Raw genomic sequence first — 17,843 nt, 5'->3', positions numbered from 1 at the left:
AAACAAGCAAGGAGGTACCCATTCCTACCCTCTTTGCAGACTGGCAATGAATCTCTGGGATATTTCCCTACAATTGAAAATAGAGCTACAATCCCAGTTTGTACCAGGGAAGGACAATGTTCTGGCGGACAGCCTAAGCAGAAACATCATGGATCCACACGAATGGATGTTGCATCCAGACATTTTCTTACAAATAACTCAAGCATGGGGAAGGCCGGACATAGATCTTTTTGCCTCCCACCTCAATCACCATCTGAAAAAGTTTTGCACAAGGACATGCCATCCTCAAGCATGGAAGGTGGACGCTCTCTCCTTCAGTTGGAACTCTCTAACACTATATGCCTTCCCACCTCTTCCTTTGATGACCAAGGTGTTACTAAGGATCAAGACAGAGCAGCCGAAAGTCATACTTATAGCTCCAGACTGGCCAAGACAACACTGGTACCCACTGCTACAGAGCTTGACACACACCAATCCGTGGCTCCTTCCTCAATGGCCACTTCTTCTGACACAGCACAATTACAGGACACTACACCCCAGCTTGAAAACATTGAAGCTGACAGCTTGGAAGATTCCATGACTATTCCTCAGGATACACTTTCCAAAAGGGTAAAAGATATCATCCTGGAGGCGCGCAGACCTTCCACTAGAAAAACATACTCAGCAAAATGGAAGAGATTTCTTATCTGGAACAGCAAAAAGGGTCAAGACCCATCAGTGATGAGGATTCCACAGATCCTAGAATATTTGGCTGAAATGCTCCACAATGGCCTTTCATATTCTTCCATAAAAATACATGCTTCAGCAATATCTGCCAAATATAACACTGATCCGCCTGTATTTTCTCACCCATTGCTAAGACAGATTCTAAGAGGTATAAAGAACATCAACCCTCCAAGGAAACCACCAGTGCCTGCATGGGACCTCAACTTCATGCTGGAAAAATTAACTTTTCCTCCCTTTGAACCAGCAGCATCTTCAGAGTTGAAATTTCTGTCTTGGAAGACAGCTTTCCTTCTGGCAGTAACCTCAGCAAGAAGAGTCTCTGAGCTACAGGCCCTTATGGCAATACAACCATTTCTCATTTTTTATCAGGACAGAGTTTCTTTGAGAAACAATCCGTCATTCATGCCAAAGGTGGTATCCAGGGTGTCCCTGAATCAAGCTATTCACCTGCCTACCTTCTTTCCCAATCCTCAAAATAAAGGAGAGAGACTTCTGCACACCTTGGACATACACAGACAGTTGCGCTACTACTTGGACAGAACAAAGTCTTTCAGAAAATCTGACCAGATTTTTGTAGCTTGCGCTGCTGGATTGCAGGGAAAAGCAATTTCCAAACAGACAATTTCTAAATGGATTGGAAATTGCATTAGATTCTGCTACTCTTTTCATGGAAAAACTGTGCCAGCTGACATCAGGCCACATTCCACCAGAGCTACAGCCACCTCCACAGCCTTTTTAAGAGGAGTGGCAACAAAGGACATTTTAGAAGCTGCTACATGGAGCTCCGTGCATACATTTTCCAAACATTACAACCTGCCTTTATATTCCAGATCCAGAGCAGGGTTTGCGTCTGCAGTCCTGCAGGGCATTTTAGCTACACCATCTTTGTCTTAGTGCCTACCACCCCCAGGTTGGCTATGGTATTCAACCCATATGTCAGGACTGCAGTTGCATCCTTGAAGGACATAGTACAGTTTTGTACCTACCATAAATGTAGATGTCCGATAGGTATGCAACTGCAGTCAGGTTTTCCCTCCCACCTACCCTCTGTGGTATTCTTTTGGGTTTCTACCCCTCATTTTAGCTACCTGGGGTAATCTTTTATGGTGTATTTGTTTTTATGTTGTTGTACTTGTCTGGAATTTTTTCTCTATTTTCAAAATTTAGCCTTCCTTAGAGGGCACCTGGCATCTGGGGCAAGAAACACTGAAGAGGATGGCATCGGCTGACGCTTTTATACCCCAGGCGCTCTGACGTCGGGGAAAGGGCGACTTCAGCTGACGCCGGACCCAGACTTTGGAATCCGGCCGACCGAAGGGCTGCCTGAGGCAGGACAACCCATATGTCAGGACTGCAGTTGCATACCTATCGGACATCTACATTTATGGTAGGTACAAAACTGTACTTTATGGATTTACGCTAAGTTGGCTTGAATGGTGTCCGGTGTACTGTGTGGATATACGTGGAATTTAAGGTAAGTGAGTGTGAGTGTGTTTGTAAGTTGTACATGTGGGATAGGGGTAGGCAGGTTGAAAGTATGTGTGTAAGTGTTGTATGTGTTGGTGTTTGTATATGTGTGTGTGTGTGTGTGTGTGTGCACGCACGCGCGGGACTGTAGAATGTCTGGGTGTGAGTTTGCTTTTTTTTTTTTTTTTTTTTTTTGTACGATCTCAGAGTTAGTACATATATAAGTAGGGGGGTTGCAGGGGAACTTGCCTCGCTGCTTATATCGTTTTTGTAGTGTGGGTAGAATGGTGTTTGTGTGTGGTGTATGTTGTGTTTATGTTTGTGATTTTGTGTTTCATGGTTTTGGGTTTCAGGATTGCGAGTCGTTTGCCTTTATAGTCTCAGGATACTGAAATTTGTGATTTCAGTATTTTGAGATTATAAAGGGGAACCGTTTTTGCACAGTGCAGCCTTCTGATTTAATGTATATAAGATTATTAGATATTATATTGTATTATATTAGATAGAATATGTAAATTAGACAAATGTCTGTACTACAACACAAGGGTGATTTGGCTAGCAACAATTCCTCCCCCCCAAGATCCTTTTATGGTACTTACTCTGCAACCTTTGGTGATCTCAGACAAATATCTTCAAATAATGATATATGTGAAGGATACAGCTGCTTAGAATGCTTTACCTCAGATGTATATTTAATTATCCTACCATATTGTTATATCTACTGTTAACACTTAAAGGTGTTTAATAGATTTTTTTTATTCCCTTAATCCACTCAAAGTGTGTTTTCCTTAGATTACAGCCGTAACTGCATAGATTTATTGCCGTTTTTGGTTTTGTTTGTTTTTTGTGTAACCCGCCACAATGGGCATTGTTTTTATTCTGAGTTGTGGGAACTAATTAACATATTTTTCTGCAGGGTACCTAGCAAATGAAACAGCTGAATCTGGGCAGGTCCTCCTGAATGGTGATGAAAAAGCTGCTGATAAAAGATTAAATTTTTCCGAACCCAGAAAGTCAATAGGTATGAACATTAGGATACATTATTTAGGATAGTCGTATTTTTCCCCAAGGAGTTCCGGTGTTTAAACAAACTATCATCCAATATTTTAATAAATTGTTACTTGTAGTAGTTGTATATTGAAAATAAAATTTATTTGCTGACTAGAACTTGTTGACTTTCCACACTTTGTTAGCATCTGTGATTCATGCTTATTGAAACTTGATTTCAGGATTACAGCTTTAGGTGTGTAGTAGGTGTTATTACTGTTTCATATATATATGTTACTTATGCTGCAAGCATTAAAGCCATTCTGCATGCTACCTTCACTATTCATTTGAGACTTTTTTTTGTTACAGTTTTTGTTTTTACAAGGGTATCTGCATGTTTGAATGTAAAATTACATGGGTAAGACCTATAGCAACATTTGATTTGTGAAAAGCATTTGCTGAGTAAGGAAAATGCACCCTCAAATGAACCAATTTTCTATTTTATTACTATTTTTTTAATTTTATACACCTGTTAACAGGATGAGCTCACTAGATTCAAGTGCCACCTTTGAAGATGGGGGGGACCTAGGAACACTGAGTGACTGTGCAGAGTCGTACAGTATGCAAATGGAGGTGGAGGGAATCAAACCCAGTACTCTTGGTTGCAGGAAGCAGCTTAAATTAGGGACCTTAATCCTCTGCACTGTCTGCCAAATGTTTTCACACAGATATATATTTGTGTGTGTACATGCACACACACAGACACACACAGATATAGATATATATATATGTATATAGGAAGAGGTTCCCTTACTTAACCACTGTTAATTTAAAAAGTCAACTAAAACCATTATTGCAGTTGGTAAGGGCTTGTATTAAAGATACTGGGCCGGATTCACGAAGGCTTGCACGGAGTCTAAGAGTAGTGTAAGACTTCAGACAGGTAATTTGTCTGCCGAGCGATTCAGCAATAGCCGGCAGGGGCATGCATGAGAGCTCCTAAAACTACTCTTGCACGGACAGTGTTATGATATGCAAATTACCTCATTTGCTGCTGAAAGCTATGCAAATTAGGTAAATTTGCGATCCAGGAAACACTAACCTGTCCGTGGAAGAGTAGAGTTATTTGCAGAAATGTACTCCGTTGGTAACTGAGTACCATTCTGCAAATAGCAAAACGGAGTTATGACAGCTCCAAATAAAGGATGCATCCAGTTGAGGAAGCATACCAATGGCCAAATATAAGGCCATTGGCATTTTTATATGTTGAAAATTAATAAAAATACATTTTTTTTCCCCGATGTTTAAGCATAGTGCCACGCTGCACAAACGTGCGGCGCTTTAAAAACCAGAAAATAATTAAATAGCCAAAACTAGGCATCTTTAATAAAAAGATTATTCTGCCATGCAGGTGAATGGCAGGCTGAAGACAACATGGCTACTTGAGTAGTGGTTGCTAAGGGGGAAGCTCAGTTTGAGAGATGTAACCAAGCATTAGTAGGCAATCCTATGCAAATGAGGATAAGGATAGTGAATCCCAAATTTCCCGGGCATGTCAGCCATGTCCCTAGAGTGTAAGTTTAGGAGTAGGGGAGTAGTAGAGTAGAAGATAGGTGACATCATGAGGGGGTATGTCTGAAAGACTGTAAGCTTATTGGAGCAGAGTGGCTAGTGTTTGACATGAGTTGCTCAGGATTGCAAAATGCGTGTCTACAGTTGTCCTAGCAAAAACCCAGAAACCGAAGGTGTACGCCGTGGATATATCTGAAATTTCTTGCACACGTGCTTACACTGTGCGCGCGCGCCTGTAAGCCTGTGTGCGCGCATGTGCATCTGCCTAAGCCTGTGTAAGCATGTTTGCGTTTGTTTGCGTGGCGCTGCCCCCTGTGGAAACAGAAAGGGAAAAGGAAGGAAAAGAAGTAGTAGGAAGTTAACCAAGGAGAACTAGCAGAGCTGCCAGATGAAATAAATCAGAATCCGCCAATTACACAGGCAGTACACTAGCCCAGCCCAGCCCAGCACTTAAAACTCTGCAAACAACATTCCCCCATGTTTTTCTCAAAAACACTGCAACACTGCAGTATACAAAGAGTGAAAACTTAAAAAGCGTAACTCGGACATAAAAATGTTAGGGGCTGCCAATGCTATTATAAGCCAACATGTGCAAGATGCTGAGGATAGTGCCATTGCGAATGCTGCTGAGCAACCCACAGTGATGAGACGGAGAAGAGTGTACAGACCCAGGGTAACCTACCAGGGGCTACATGAGCTGGAGATAGTGGAGTGCTATAGAGTGGACAGAGACCTCCTGCAGAAAATTGTTGAGCCGTGCAGGCCACGCCTCACACACAGAACCCAACAGAGGGGAACCCATCCCAGTGGAAACCAAGGTATGTGTTGGGCTAAGAATACTAGCAACAGGTACCTTCCAGAGACCAACTGGTGATATGATGGGGATTTCACAGGCATCAGCATCCAAGGTACTGCACCAGTTCCTGAATGCCATGTCAGCACATGTCGGTGATCATGTATATTTCCCCAGTTCCCGTGAGGCATTGGCCAGCAATATGCATCTCTTCCAGCAAATAGTGGAATACCCTGAGGTAGTGGGTGCAGTTGACTGCACTCACATACACATCAAAGCACCAGCCGGTGAGCGGGGTAGGGCCTACATCAACCACAAGGGCTTCCCCTCCATCAACTGCCAGGTTGTGTGCGATGCCCAGGGCATAATACTGAATGTGTGTGCTGGCTGCCCTGGAAGCTACCACGATTCCCATATCTGGCATCTGACGCAGCTGTACCAGACATTTGCCAATGGGGGCATCCCTGACGGTCACCTAGTGGGGGATGCTGGATACGCACTGGAGCCGTGGCTGATGACACCCATCAGAAATGCACACACACCTGAACAAGAACTCCATAATGAGGCACACGCACAAACACGAAATGTAATCAATCATGTGTTTGGGATGCCCAACTCACAGTTCTTGTGCCTGGACACATCTGGTGGAGCCTTGCAGTACTCGCCAACTACATGTACCCAAATTGTCATGGTATGTGCCATGCTACACAATATGATCCTGAGAAAACAGCTGCAACAGGAACAGCATGGGGCAGGGCCAAACAGCTCCCCACAGTTGCCAAGGCCATCACAGGCAGAGCATGACTCAGAGGAGGAACAACCTGAGCCTGCCCCAGTAGGCAGAAGGAGGCGTGCCCAGTATGCCTTGGCAAAGAGGCAAGGCATAGCACATACACTGGCTCAGTAGGAACCCTGGAAATGATACCTCTCTCTGACTCGCACATGAAATAAAAGGGATGCCTAACTTGACACTACCTGTTTTCAAACATGTACAGGGAGTGTACTATGTGCATCTGACATAGGCAGCCCTGCAGCACCACCTGAGGCATGACTGCCATGTTTTAAGCAATATAAAGCAGTGCTAAGCAGCTTTTACCACTATTTAGTATATGTAAACAAAATTGCCCGCGCTAACTAGCGCAACGTCGGGCAACGTTGAGCAATGTTGGGCAAGGTCTGGCAAAGTCGGGCAAAGTTGAGCAAAGTCAGGTAAACATGCTCATATTTGCTTTACTGTTCCTTAAGCAGTCTGGTCTGCCCAGCATGAAAATAAAAAGCAGTGACAGGGCTCGAACCCAGGATACTGTGCACTATAGTCACAGTACTGAACCACTAAGCCATGACAGTATTTCACTGGCACAGACACAGCAGGACAATTGTACACTAATGCAAACACAAAGAAATGCTGCATCATGTCCCTAAAGAGGCATATGGGTAACCTCCCCCACAGGCCTATGCAGACAGAGAACAGCAGGCCAGGCGGTGTGATGTGGGTTGGGTAGGCTTTGAAGTCGCAATCTAATATGTGACATTGGACGCTAAGATCTGTAGTACAGTAGTATACCTCAAGCCAGTACGATAGGCAACAGTACAGACTGAAATGGTGTACCTTACATAGCAGTGCAGGCCTAGCAAATGTGTATAAGTGTCAGGTGAACCCCTCATCCTATGTACACCCACAATAACAATCAGGTGTGCCCCCAGGTAGAAATGTACAAAGAATAGCTGTCCCCCCGTATGTAGAAATGTTGATAAGTCTATGCAAAGTGTCTCATGGAAGCCCTGCAGGCACAGCATGATCCCTGTTGATTTATGACACAAAGGTGAGCTCTGCAGTAAAAATACAACTTGATTTTCCACACACATAGTATAAATGTCTATACCAGGCGTGCTCACACACTTCAACAAATGTAGTGGATTTCATTCAGCAACACACTGAAAGGTCATACTGGGCATGCTCACACACTTAAATGCTCACACACTTAGGCCATGTCTGAGTACAGCAGTGGGCCACACACATCTGGCAGTTGCATGTTTTACCCCAGGAACCTGTCACTATTCACCAATCCTGCCTTGTGCACACAGTTATATGAAAACAGACACATATAATATATTGGAACCCTGTCATAATCAAACTATGTACCACAAGTACTTAAGTTGTTCACAGAAAGTGAAAAAGAAAAGAAGATCAAAAAACATGCAATCAGTATCATCAATAAACAATGTGCACTCCAAATATTATCCAGTCCATGTTCTGGCAAACAAATCTGTGAAAGAGTCCATAGAGAACCATGACTCTTCCTTCCGCTATGTCATAAATAGCAATGTACACTCATATATGTCCCGAGTCAGTGCAAACTGTAAATGGCTGACATTGCCAACATCCTGTCAGACAGGCTCATACATACATACCCCCCTCTCACTGACAAAAGGCCCTATCATCATACCTGGAGATTGTGAAAGCACAGGTATCACATATAGAATGGATAAACAGCTCCTTCCAAACCTGAAAACACGGCGTCTGTGGGATTACATTGTTTCCCTAGTTGTGTCATAAGTGAACTCCAGAACAAACAGACCCTGCACCTGAACAGTCTGTTGAGCCTCACCCTCTGTACAGGATATGAAACTGTTGAATGTGTTACAGCAACGTTTGGCACCCTCCACAAGTATTGGTGCACAACAGACCATGGGAACTATTGTCTTATAAGCCTATTAAGCCTGATCTGCAAGGCCATGGAGTCCAACATGATGGAACTCATAAACAGAGCTATTGGGAGCCTACAAACACCCAACCCTACCAATTTCGGTTTGGTCATGGGCAGATCATGGTTCCCAAACCTGCTAGACTGTTTTCAAGGCAGTCACCCAGGACATACATCAATGAAATGAGCTACACACGTCCCACATAGACCTTGAAAAGCCCTTTGCCAACATCCCAGACACATGTCGTATCCACAAAATCAACAACATGTACATAAATATGTCTGTCATCTGATGGATTGCCACCTGGGGCACAGATAGATCACACAAGGTAAGAATTGTGGTCTCCTGTACAAACTGGTAACAACTGCTGTCCCCCATGGCTCAGTTCTAGGACCCCTCCTGTCTGGTGTATACTTTTCAGAAATAGTCAAACACACAAGGGTTATGTTTAGCGTAGTTTGTGGATGACTGCCAAAAAGTTGTCATAATCGATGTTTGGGACAACAGAGACATCCTTAAAAAGGGTCTCAGTCAGACAGATGTGGTATCAAAATTATGGCCTCGAGCTACAGTCATACAAATACCACATAGGTGCCAACACCCTAAATATGGAGGTGATAATAAGGGATCTATGGACAAATGTGGATAGTCATCTCTATTTCCAGAAACACATTCACAAAGTGGTCAAAATCATGCTGTGTGTTCCCACAAACTGCCAAGGTCTTTGCATGTAGGCCAAAGGAGGTTCCCTCTACTCATCAGTCATCAGACCCATCAGAGAGTACCACAACACACTTGCGATGAATCTGACTAGGCACCTTCAGCAGCTGGAAAGACCACTGAAGTACCTCAACAAGAGGATTACTGGCCTCAAACAGTTGTCCCATGCAACAAGACTGAATTTAACTCAATCTGTACTCTGTTGCATACTGTATACTCAGGAGATCTCTGCCCAACAGACAGGTCCATGTCATGGCAACACTCAAATCTGCTCTGAGTTACAGCTCAATGTCACTAAATATACAGACCCAACTGATATTGCCAACATCCTGGCAGATAGGATCAGTGTTTACTTTACCCCCCTCTCACCCATGAAAGAACACATCTCTATAATGGAAGACTGCAAAGTTGCTGTCATCACAGCTGCACAGGTAAAAAAACACTCTCCAAAGCCAGCATCACAGCATCCATGGGACCAGATAACTTCCCAGGCTGTGCTCTACACAAACCACAGAACGAACCGGCACCACACCAACGTACCATGTTCAGTCATAGCCTCACCTCATGCTTTGTGCCTGCTGAATGGTGCACAGCGACGGTTATCCCACTACACAAGGGTGGAGACACCACGGACCCTAGGAACTAGCACCCCATTAGCCTGATGAGCCTGCTCTTCAGGGCCATGGAATGTATCATCATACAACTTATAAAAAAAGACATTGGTAATCTCCAAACTCTGGACCACAACCATGTTGGGTTTGTCAAATGCAGATCATGTCTCCTAAACCTGATAGATGACATTGAAGCAGTCACCAGAACCGTAGACAAGGGTAAGGTGGTTCGCACAGCCTATGTAGATCTTGCCATGGCTTTCAACACCATCCCATACTCTGGAATTATAGATAAACCCACTAAACTAGGTATAAATTGCTATGTCACAAGATGGGTTGCCAACTGGCTTACTGACACACACTGTGAAAGTAGCAGACTCCAAGTATGACTTTGGACCAGTGATGAGTGCAGTACCACAGGGTCCAGTCCTGGGTCCTGTCCTGTTTTGTATCCATTCCCTGAACTAAACTTTAACATGGAAAGTCTGTGGCTAATAAAGTTTCCAGATGACTGCAAACTAGGAGCCATAATTGTAAATACTAAAGATGTGAACATCCTACAAAAGGGCCTCACTGAGACAGATGACTGGTGTCAAAGCCATGGCCTCAAGCTCCGTGCCAAAAAGTTCATTGTCATCCCCTTTGGTAAAAACTCTGTAGCCATGAACTACAACATAGGCAGCAGTATACTTAACACTGAAAGTGTGATAAGAGACCTTGGGTTACAGGTGGACAGTGGACACACCTGTGATAATCACATCCCCACAGTAGTCAGGAAATCCTTCTATGTGGCACACCTCATCAAAAAAGGTGTCTCATGCAGAATAGAAGAGGACATTATTCCCCTCTACTCATCACTCACTAGATCCATAATAGAGTACAACGCCCCTTTTGCTATGTACCTCACAAGACATCTACAACAACTGGAAAGCCTGTAGGAATACCTCACAAAGAGCATTAGCAGCCTGAAATGCATGCCATACACAGACCATCTCAAAATGCTCCAGCTGTACTTTCTCGCATATCGCCTACTCAGAGGTGATCTCTGCCTAACATACAAAGCTATGTCAAACACAGAGCTGTTGGACATGCTCCACGTAAAACACTCACAATCCCTCTGATCTTCGGCCCCAAAACCACGAGTGAAATACAAAAGGAAGGGGTGTATCCATTTACCTTATGGATACCCAAACCTTCAGGTTAGTGGCACAGCATGAGGCCTTGGAGACCATGCAAGTGCAACTAACATTGGGCAAAAGCGGCTTATCAGATTGTAGCCTGCTACAGATCACCTATCTTGTCTCAGGAACCTCGCTCAGTATTCCTGAGAACAGTGGAAAATATAAAGGTCCTATCAAACACCATTATATGAGGAGATTACAACTACCCAAACATTGAGTGGGAGAATTACTTGTGTACAACGTCCTTTGCCCAATGTTTCCTAGAGTTTAAAAACTCAAACGCTCTGGAACAGCTGGTCACCACGCCCACTAGAGGTGACAACATACTGGACCTGATCATCACCAACATGGGGGTACCAGTGTTCCACAACAGAGATAAACCCCTCGCTGGTAATATCAGATCATAAAGTAATCACACTGGACATCCACATCCCCCCCCCCCCCCAGTTAAGGAAACCACCGTGAAGACATTTTCAAAAGCAATCTGCACACCAATTTCCAAGACCAAAGTGGAAAGTTCCAAAGCCCCCTTGCTATAGGATAATGCCATATAATCTGCCGAATCATTTACAAGTGCATTCTATGAGCATCTACAGGGATGCATGGATCGAGACATCCCAAATAAAACCAAGATGCACTCCTCCAAAAATAAGAAACCAATCTGGTGATCATCGCCCATAAATAAGCTATACAACAGAAGGTGGAAACGAACACATGATAGAGCAAACTTCACAAAAGGAAAGGCATCACTGATCATTATTAGGAAGACACAATGATCGCTCATAAAATAATCCAAGGCCAGTTTCTAAAGACAAATTGCCAAGGAATCTAAGAATAACAACCACAAAGCCTTTGTTAGCTATACCAAACATTTAGGTGGCAACTTCCAAATATGCTGTCAGTCACTGAAAAATGGCAAGAAATACACTGAATCAACTTACATTTCCCACATCCTTGGGGACAAGTTCAGTACAAACCCCCACCCCCCAAAAGGGCCTGTGTCCATCTCAGAAGAATGCAGAGCCCCAGACTTCATGGACATGCAGGTAAAGGCAGCCCTCTCCAAAGCTAAGAACACAGCATCAGTGGAACTGGATGGTGTCCCAGGCTGTGTCTTACACCAGCCCCAAAAGGAACTACACCCTCACCTACATTCACTGTTCAGACTCAACCTTACCACAGGCTATGTACCCAAAGAATGGCATACACCAACAGTCATCCAGCTCCACAAAGGGGGTGCCACAACAGAACCAGGAAATAATTGCCCTATAGGTCTACTCAGCCTGGTCTGCAAAGCTATGGAGCAAATTATCATGGAACCCATAAACAGAGACATTGGGGAACTCCAGACACTGGGCTCTACCCAACTTGGCTTTGTTAAAGGCAGATCCTGCCTCCTAAACCTAGTTGACTTATTTGAAACAGTTACCAAGGACATAGATGGAGGTGAAAGTAGTCCACACAGCCCACCTGGACCTCACTAAGGACTTTCAACACCATTCCCCACTCTGTCACCATGGACAAGCTTACCAGCTTGAACATTAACAGCTATTTCACAGGTTGGGTGGCCAACTGGCTCACAGATCAAACACACATGTTCAGAGTTGCGGGTGCCATGTCCGACTCTAAACCAGTCACAAATGGCATCCCACAGATATTGGTCCTGGGACCCCACCTGTTCAGTAGATACTGCTCAGAGGTACAGGCAAGCACAGGAGGAGTATGGCTGAACAAGTTTACAGATGACTGCTAACTGTGGTCCATAATCAACTCTGCGGCTGACACAGACATCCTCCAGAAGGGTCTTACAGAGACAGATACCTGGTGTCAAAACAATGCCCTCAAGCAGAATGCCAAAGAATGCATAGTCATCCCCTTTGGATAAAACAAAGTGCACACAAATTACCACATAGGTGGTAATCCAGTATGCACGGAGAAAGTAATTATGCCCCTGGGGACCCAGGTAGATAGTAAACTCTCCTTTGATGATTACATGGCCAAAGTGTGTAGAAATACCTTTTATGTAGCCCACCTAATGTAACCCACTTTGTCTAGTCTGATGATGTCACCATCCTACAAATATACCTGTGGAAAGGAGAACTCACAGTAATGTGTATAGCGTGTTGTGTAAATGCGTACTCCTCTAGTATCATAAAGTAGTTAGGTAGGGGTTTGAATCCTGCACTTGACAAGTGTGTGTGTGTGTGTGTGTGTGTGTGTGTGTGTGTGTGTGTGTGTGTGTGTGTGTATCTCCTTGGAGAGGAGCAACCTTTTTGGAGACTACTAAAACACCTTAAAAGTGGTATACTTATTTTTGTCAAGTCTGATGATATCACCATGCTACAAATATACCTGTGGAAAAGAGAACTCCCAGTAATGTGCATAGCGCATCGTGTTAATGCATACTCCTCTAGTATCATAAAGTAGTTGGGTAGGGGTTTGAATCCTGCACTTGCTTTTACTACTGTATGACATATCACTATGACAACAGTATGTGCATTGCACATGTCAGGTAGCTGTGTGGCAAATACATATACATACATGTGACCTCAATTATTTCATAGATGGGAACCCTGCTTTCTCCATGAACACATCTGTTATATTTGCCAGAGTGTGCTGCCGCTTTCCAGACCTTAGGTTACATTTGTATGCTTGTGACAAGCCCAGCCACTGCAGTGATCCCTGGCCTAGGTCATCCGTGTCACACACACTCATTACGGTTTCTATTGAATAGTGTGAGTGAGGGTTTATGCCTGAGGTATATTTCAAACCTGTTCAAATGCAGCAAAGTCTGTCAATGATGGCTATTCATTATAGGTGTACAACATTCTTTGCGGATATGCATGCAGAGCCCTTATTGTTTGTGATCCACCGAGGGATTTCAAAATACCTTTAGAAATGTGATTACCAAAGGAGAGATTACTTAACACTTGGCTGTATGTACACATCGGTACCTGTTCAACATGCTGGGGGCTATTACCTATGTGGTACTGTGGGGATACTATGTTTTGTAAAAGTGTATAACTATGCTTTAGTTGGCTTATAGCTTTACAGCATGGGTTTGACAACAGGTATCTGTCTGTATGATACCCTTGTGGAGGATGTGTGTGTCATCTGGAGAATGCATTATAGGCCACAGTATGCATTTCCTGATGTGGACGGACATACCCCTACTGTGTTTGCTTGTACCTAAGAGTGCTGTATGCCAAACAGGAGTGGTCCCAGGAATGGGTGCATGTGAATACTACTGGTTACTGGCATAGAATAGTACCTGAAGGATCCAAATGTTACTGTGTGTCCTACATCTTTGTGTCAGTTGTCAAGACATCATCTAACAATTGTTTATGGTCAGGCTGTTGAGGTTATGTATACTACCAGAATGCAAACCAATGACAGATAGTAACAGTATCACCCACAGCACAATGTCAAACCATGTCATACACACATGTGTACCCAAGTTCCAAAATGTGTGTAGTACAATGCATACTGGCCACCAATAGAAACTATGGAGTGTTAACACTGTGTAATACATGGCATGTCACCCTGCCCATGTGTCCACTATGCACGTACATGCAGACAGTGCACCTCCACCATGTTCACAAATGTACACTTGCAAATCTGTGCTGCACACATCCCACACGTACTGTTCACTCTCTGACACATGCTGCCAATACTACACACACCAGCCAAGTGGCACGTGGGCGGACAATACACTATTGGAATTAACACTGGTGTAAACAATACTACATTGACAATCATAGCTTTAATGCATCATGCCTGCTCAGCTAGACCTTCAAGGACATCATTACACTTTACTGCTGACAACATGCTAACATTGCTATACTGCTATAAAGTCACCCTGTGCATCAGCACCATGTTAGCCTGTTCCTGCATCAGTGTTACAGATGACAGGAGGTGGCACAGGTTTAATCATATGCACAGGGTGTGTTGTTGGTTTGCCAGAGGACTACATTGAGCCATACAATCGACATGTATGTGTGTGTGTGTGTGTGTGTGTGTGTGTGTGTGTGTGTGTGTGTGTGTGTGTGTGAGGGCCAAGAGTACTGCTATGGGCCAATGTTGTTGTAATGTGTGCGGGTATGTGTTAGCACTAGGTGTCTGGTTTATGTGTGTGTGTGTCTGCATGCAGAGAGTTCCACCATGTGGCTGCCATATACGGGGATTTGTGGGACAGCCACAGACTGTACCTGCCAGGCTTTACAGATCACCGTCTCTGGCCACGGATACTGTACCTGTGCCTGGCAGGGGTGCTACTGACAGTATCAGGTACTAAGCCAGACTGGGTACTATCCTCAGAGGTAGACATATGTACACTGGACCCAGGTCCCTGCTGGGACTGGCCAGAGCCACGTGCACGTGGTCTTCTAGGATGGTCTATGGACAGGCCACCCCCAACATTGCTGGGGCTGATACTGGCACTATGGGAGTGGCTGTGACTTGAGGGACATCCGTGGCAACTGCCAGCTTCTGATGTTGCTGGCATACGTCCACGTCGAAGTCTCAACCATCCCACACTGTCCTGACACATGGACATGACATTGCGGAGGACATCTAATGTCTCACCTCAATGTCTATCAGTGACCTCAGTGTAATTACGGATGGCACCTGCTAGGTCACTGATACTGTCATTTAAAGTGGTGTTATGTGCCCTCTGTGCCATTAGTCCCTGTCTGGTGTACCGTTCCATATGTGCCTGTGCCTCCATGACAGCCTGGAACATGCGTGAGGTTGTAAGACCTGTGGTATGTCTGCCAGGGGCATGATGACCAGCAGTGCTCCGACGAGAACCCCTGGACATCTGCCTATGTGGTACTGTTCATGCCATCTGGGTATGGCTGCTGTGTCAGGATGCATGTGCCATAGATACCACACTGTCCTGGCCAATGCAGACTGTACACTGTCCCTCAGCTAAGGGCATTGGTGATGGATGTATTGGCAGTATGACTGTGTGCATGGATGGGGTGGACACATGTACTGTCGATTTGGTGGCCCAACGACAGACCCTGGCAAACATGCCTGTGCCTCAACAAACCTATCCTCATTATCACTAGTTGTGTCAGTGACATCAGGTTCCCTGCTGCAGTGAACCAATCCAACCTCAGCACCTGTGAGAGGAAGACAGGAAACACACTTTACGAACCTGTACATGATGTCGGCACACATGCACACTCCTCACTAAAGTAGACACACACACAAACACACACACCACCAGCAATCCAGAACATACTCAATAGCGGTTGATGGTGGGGTACAGTATCACAAGCCAAACAGTCATATCACATGTGTCAGCATGCAGGACGTGTGTTGCTCAACAACATGCAGTGCCAGTGTTGACAGTCCTTGCTAATAACAGTATACATGGCTTTGATGCATGTGGGTTGTTGTTCAGTGATTGGCCTCACCCTGGAACGCAATGTGTACATGGACACATCATTGCCGTGCAAGTATTAAAAGCTCTTCAATGTCCTGTGCATCATCACTCACAGGTGTACATACCATGGCTGGATGTGTATCTGTGTCACATAGATATCCATTTCTGATTAGAGCATCTGTGTCTTTAGCAGATAATTGTGGACACAGGTTTAGCTCATGCATGGTATGTATACACACAGGATGAGTGGTGCATGTATACCTGGTGGAATACCATTGCTCAACATAGCCATTGTACAATGGTTATGGTGAGTGTAGAACATAATTGTGGACATGCCAGTGCCAGCCATGACTTGGCATGCTACAACACAACTGCAACATTAAACATTACACATACCCAATGTGTGTCATGTGACCTATACACTCAATAGCATTACAAGACATATATGTGTCACTTTGTGCAAATGGTGATTGCTATGCATATTGTGTATAGGTGCATATGTTTGCACACACACAGCATTGAGGTGTATAGCAATTAATGCTATGTGTAGTACTGTGGTTACTGTAACTGGATGGGGTGTAGTACCATGAGCCATCATCATGCAGCATCATGTGGTCACTCAAGGCTACTAATGTGTGCCAGACCGGCAACTGTCATGCTGTACCTGAACTGCAGTACCGTGGCTACATTCACCACTTCACAGCCAGTTGTTACATGGGTTTGTAAGGTGCCCAATAGGGAGCATTGCCTAACATGAATGTGTTGTGTGTTGGAGTGTTGCACCACCCCATGATAGGCCTCTACCCTTCAGGTATATTATGTGTGCTGTGCAGATGACATTTGGGATACTGGAGTGTGACCTAACAGCGGGTGTCTGAATACGCCATGTGTAGCATATTAACGTGTACTGCGTATGACAAAGTTGTGTATGTTGTGTGCATGTGTATCGACTCTGCCTATCCAATGTCCACTGCATTGTAGCCACAATTGTTTAGGATGCTCTGTGTATTGCATGTGTTTGAGGCAGCTACTCACGTTACTGAGATGTGCATAGTCTCACAGCAAACATGCACAGCATGCATTATGCATAGGTGTGTTACATGTGTACATGGCCTACACCTCACCTATGACATGCACATTTTATTTGCAATATTAAATGTAGAACACACTCACCAGCATGGGTCTGCTGCCTTGCTGTCACACCAGAGGGACCTACAAGGATGTGAGACAGGTTGTCAGTGGCAACAACTGTGGCATTGCTACTGTGGATTTGCAATCTTACAGTAGTACAACGGTTGACAGTCACAGGCCTACAGATTATGTTCCAAATTATCAGTATTGCACAACACCAGGCTCCATATCTTCTAACTACACAGTACACATCTCAGATATGCATGATCTACCAATCAAGGTAACAGTAGTCTACAGATATGCCATGTTACCTGCATGCTCTGTGTGAACTTGCTGGGTGTCTCCGGCCTCCATAATGATACATGTGTACTGCTGTTGGCCAGGAGCAGCTCCTCCACTCTGGTGAGGGGGGGGGTGTATGGTTATCCCACCACCTGTGGCAAGCTGTTGTCTATGGACATCAGACGCACGCTGCCGGACATGTCTAAGTAAATCACTGCAGTGATGGCATACCTGCTCATATGTCCGGTTATGCATGCCTATGTCATTTACCATAC

The 17,843-nt window shown here is 44.5% G+C and overlaps 1 protein-coding gene across 2 annotated transcripts in view; it reads left to right on the top strand.

Annotated features, from left to right (window-relative positions):
- PLCB3 (phospholipase C beta 3) overlaps positions 1-17,843 on the top strand; it is a 2,354,563-nt gene that overhangs the window by 1,759,048 nt on the left and 577,672 nt on the right. For both annotated transcript variants that reach the window (XM_044075790.1, XM_044075791.1), the window contains exon 15: positions 3,110-3,214. In XM_044075790.1, coding sequence (XP_043931725.1) covers positions 3,110-3,214 — 105 coding nt within the window. The remainder of the gene's footprint in view (positions 1-3,109; positions 3,215-17,843) is intronic.

This window comes from Protopterus annectens, chromosome 6.part1 (assembly GCF_019279795.1).
Source record: "Protopterus annectens isolate FY-2018-M chromosome 6.part1, PAN1.0, whole genome shotgun sequence".
Taxonomy (NCBI): domain Eukaryota; kingdom Metazoa; phylum Chordata; order Ceratodontiformes; family Protopteridae; genus Protopterus; species Protopterus annectens.
This window is presented reverse-complemented; position numbering and strand designations above follow the sequence as displayed.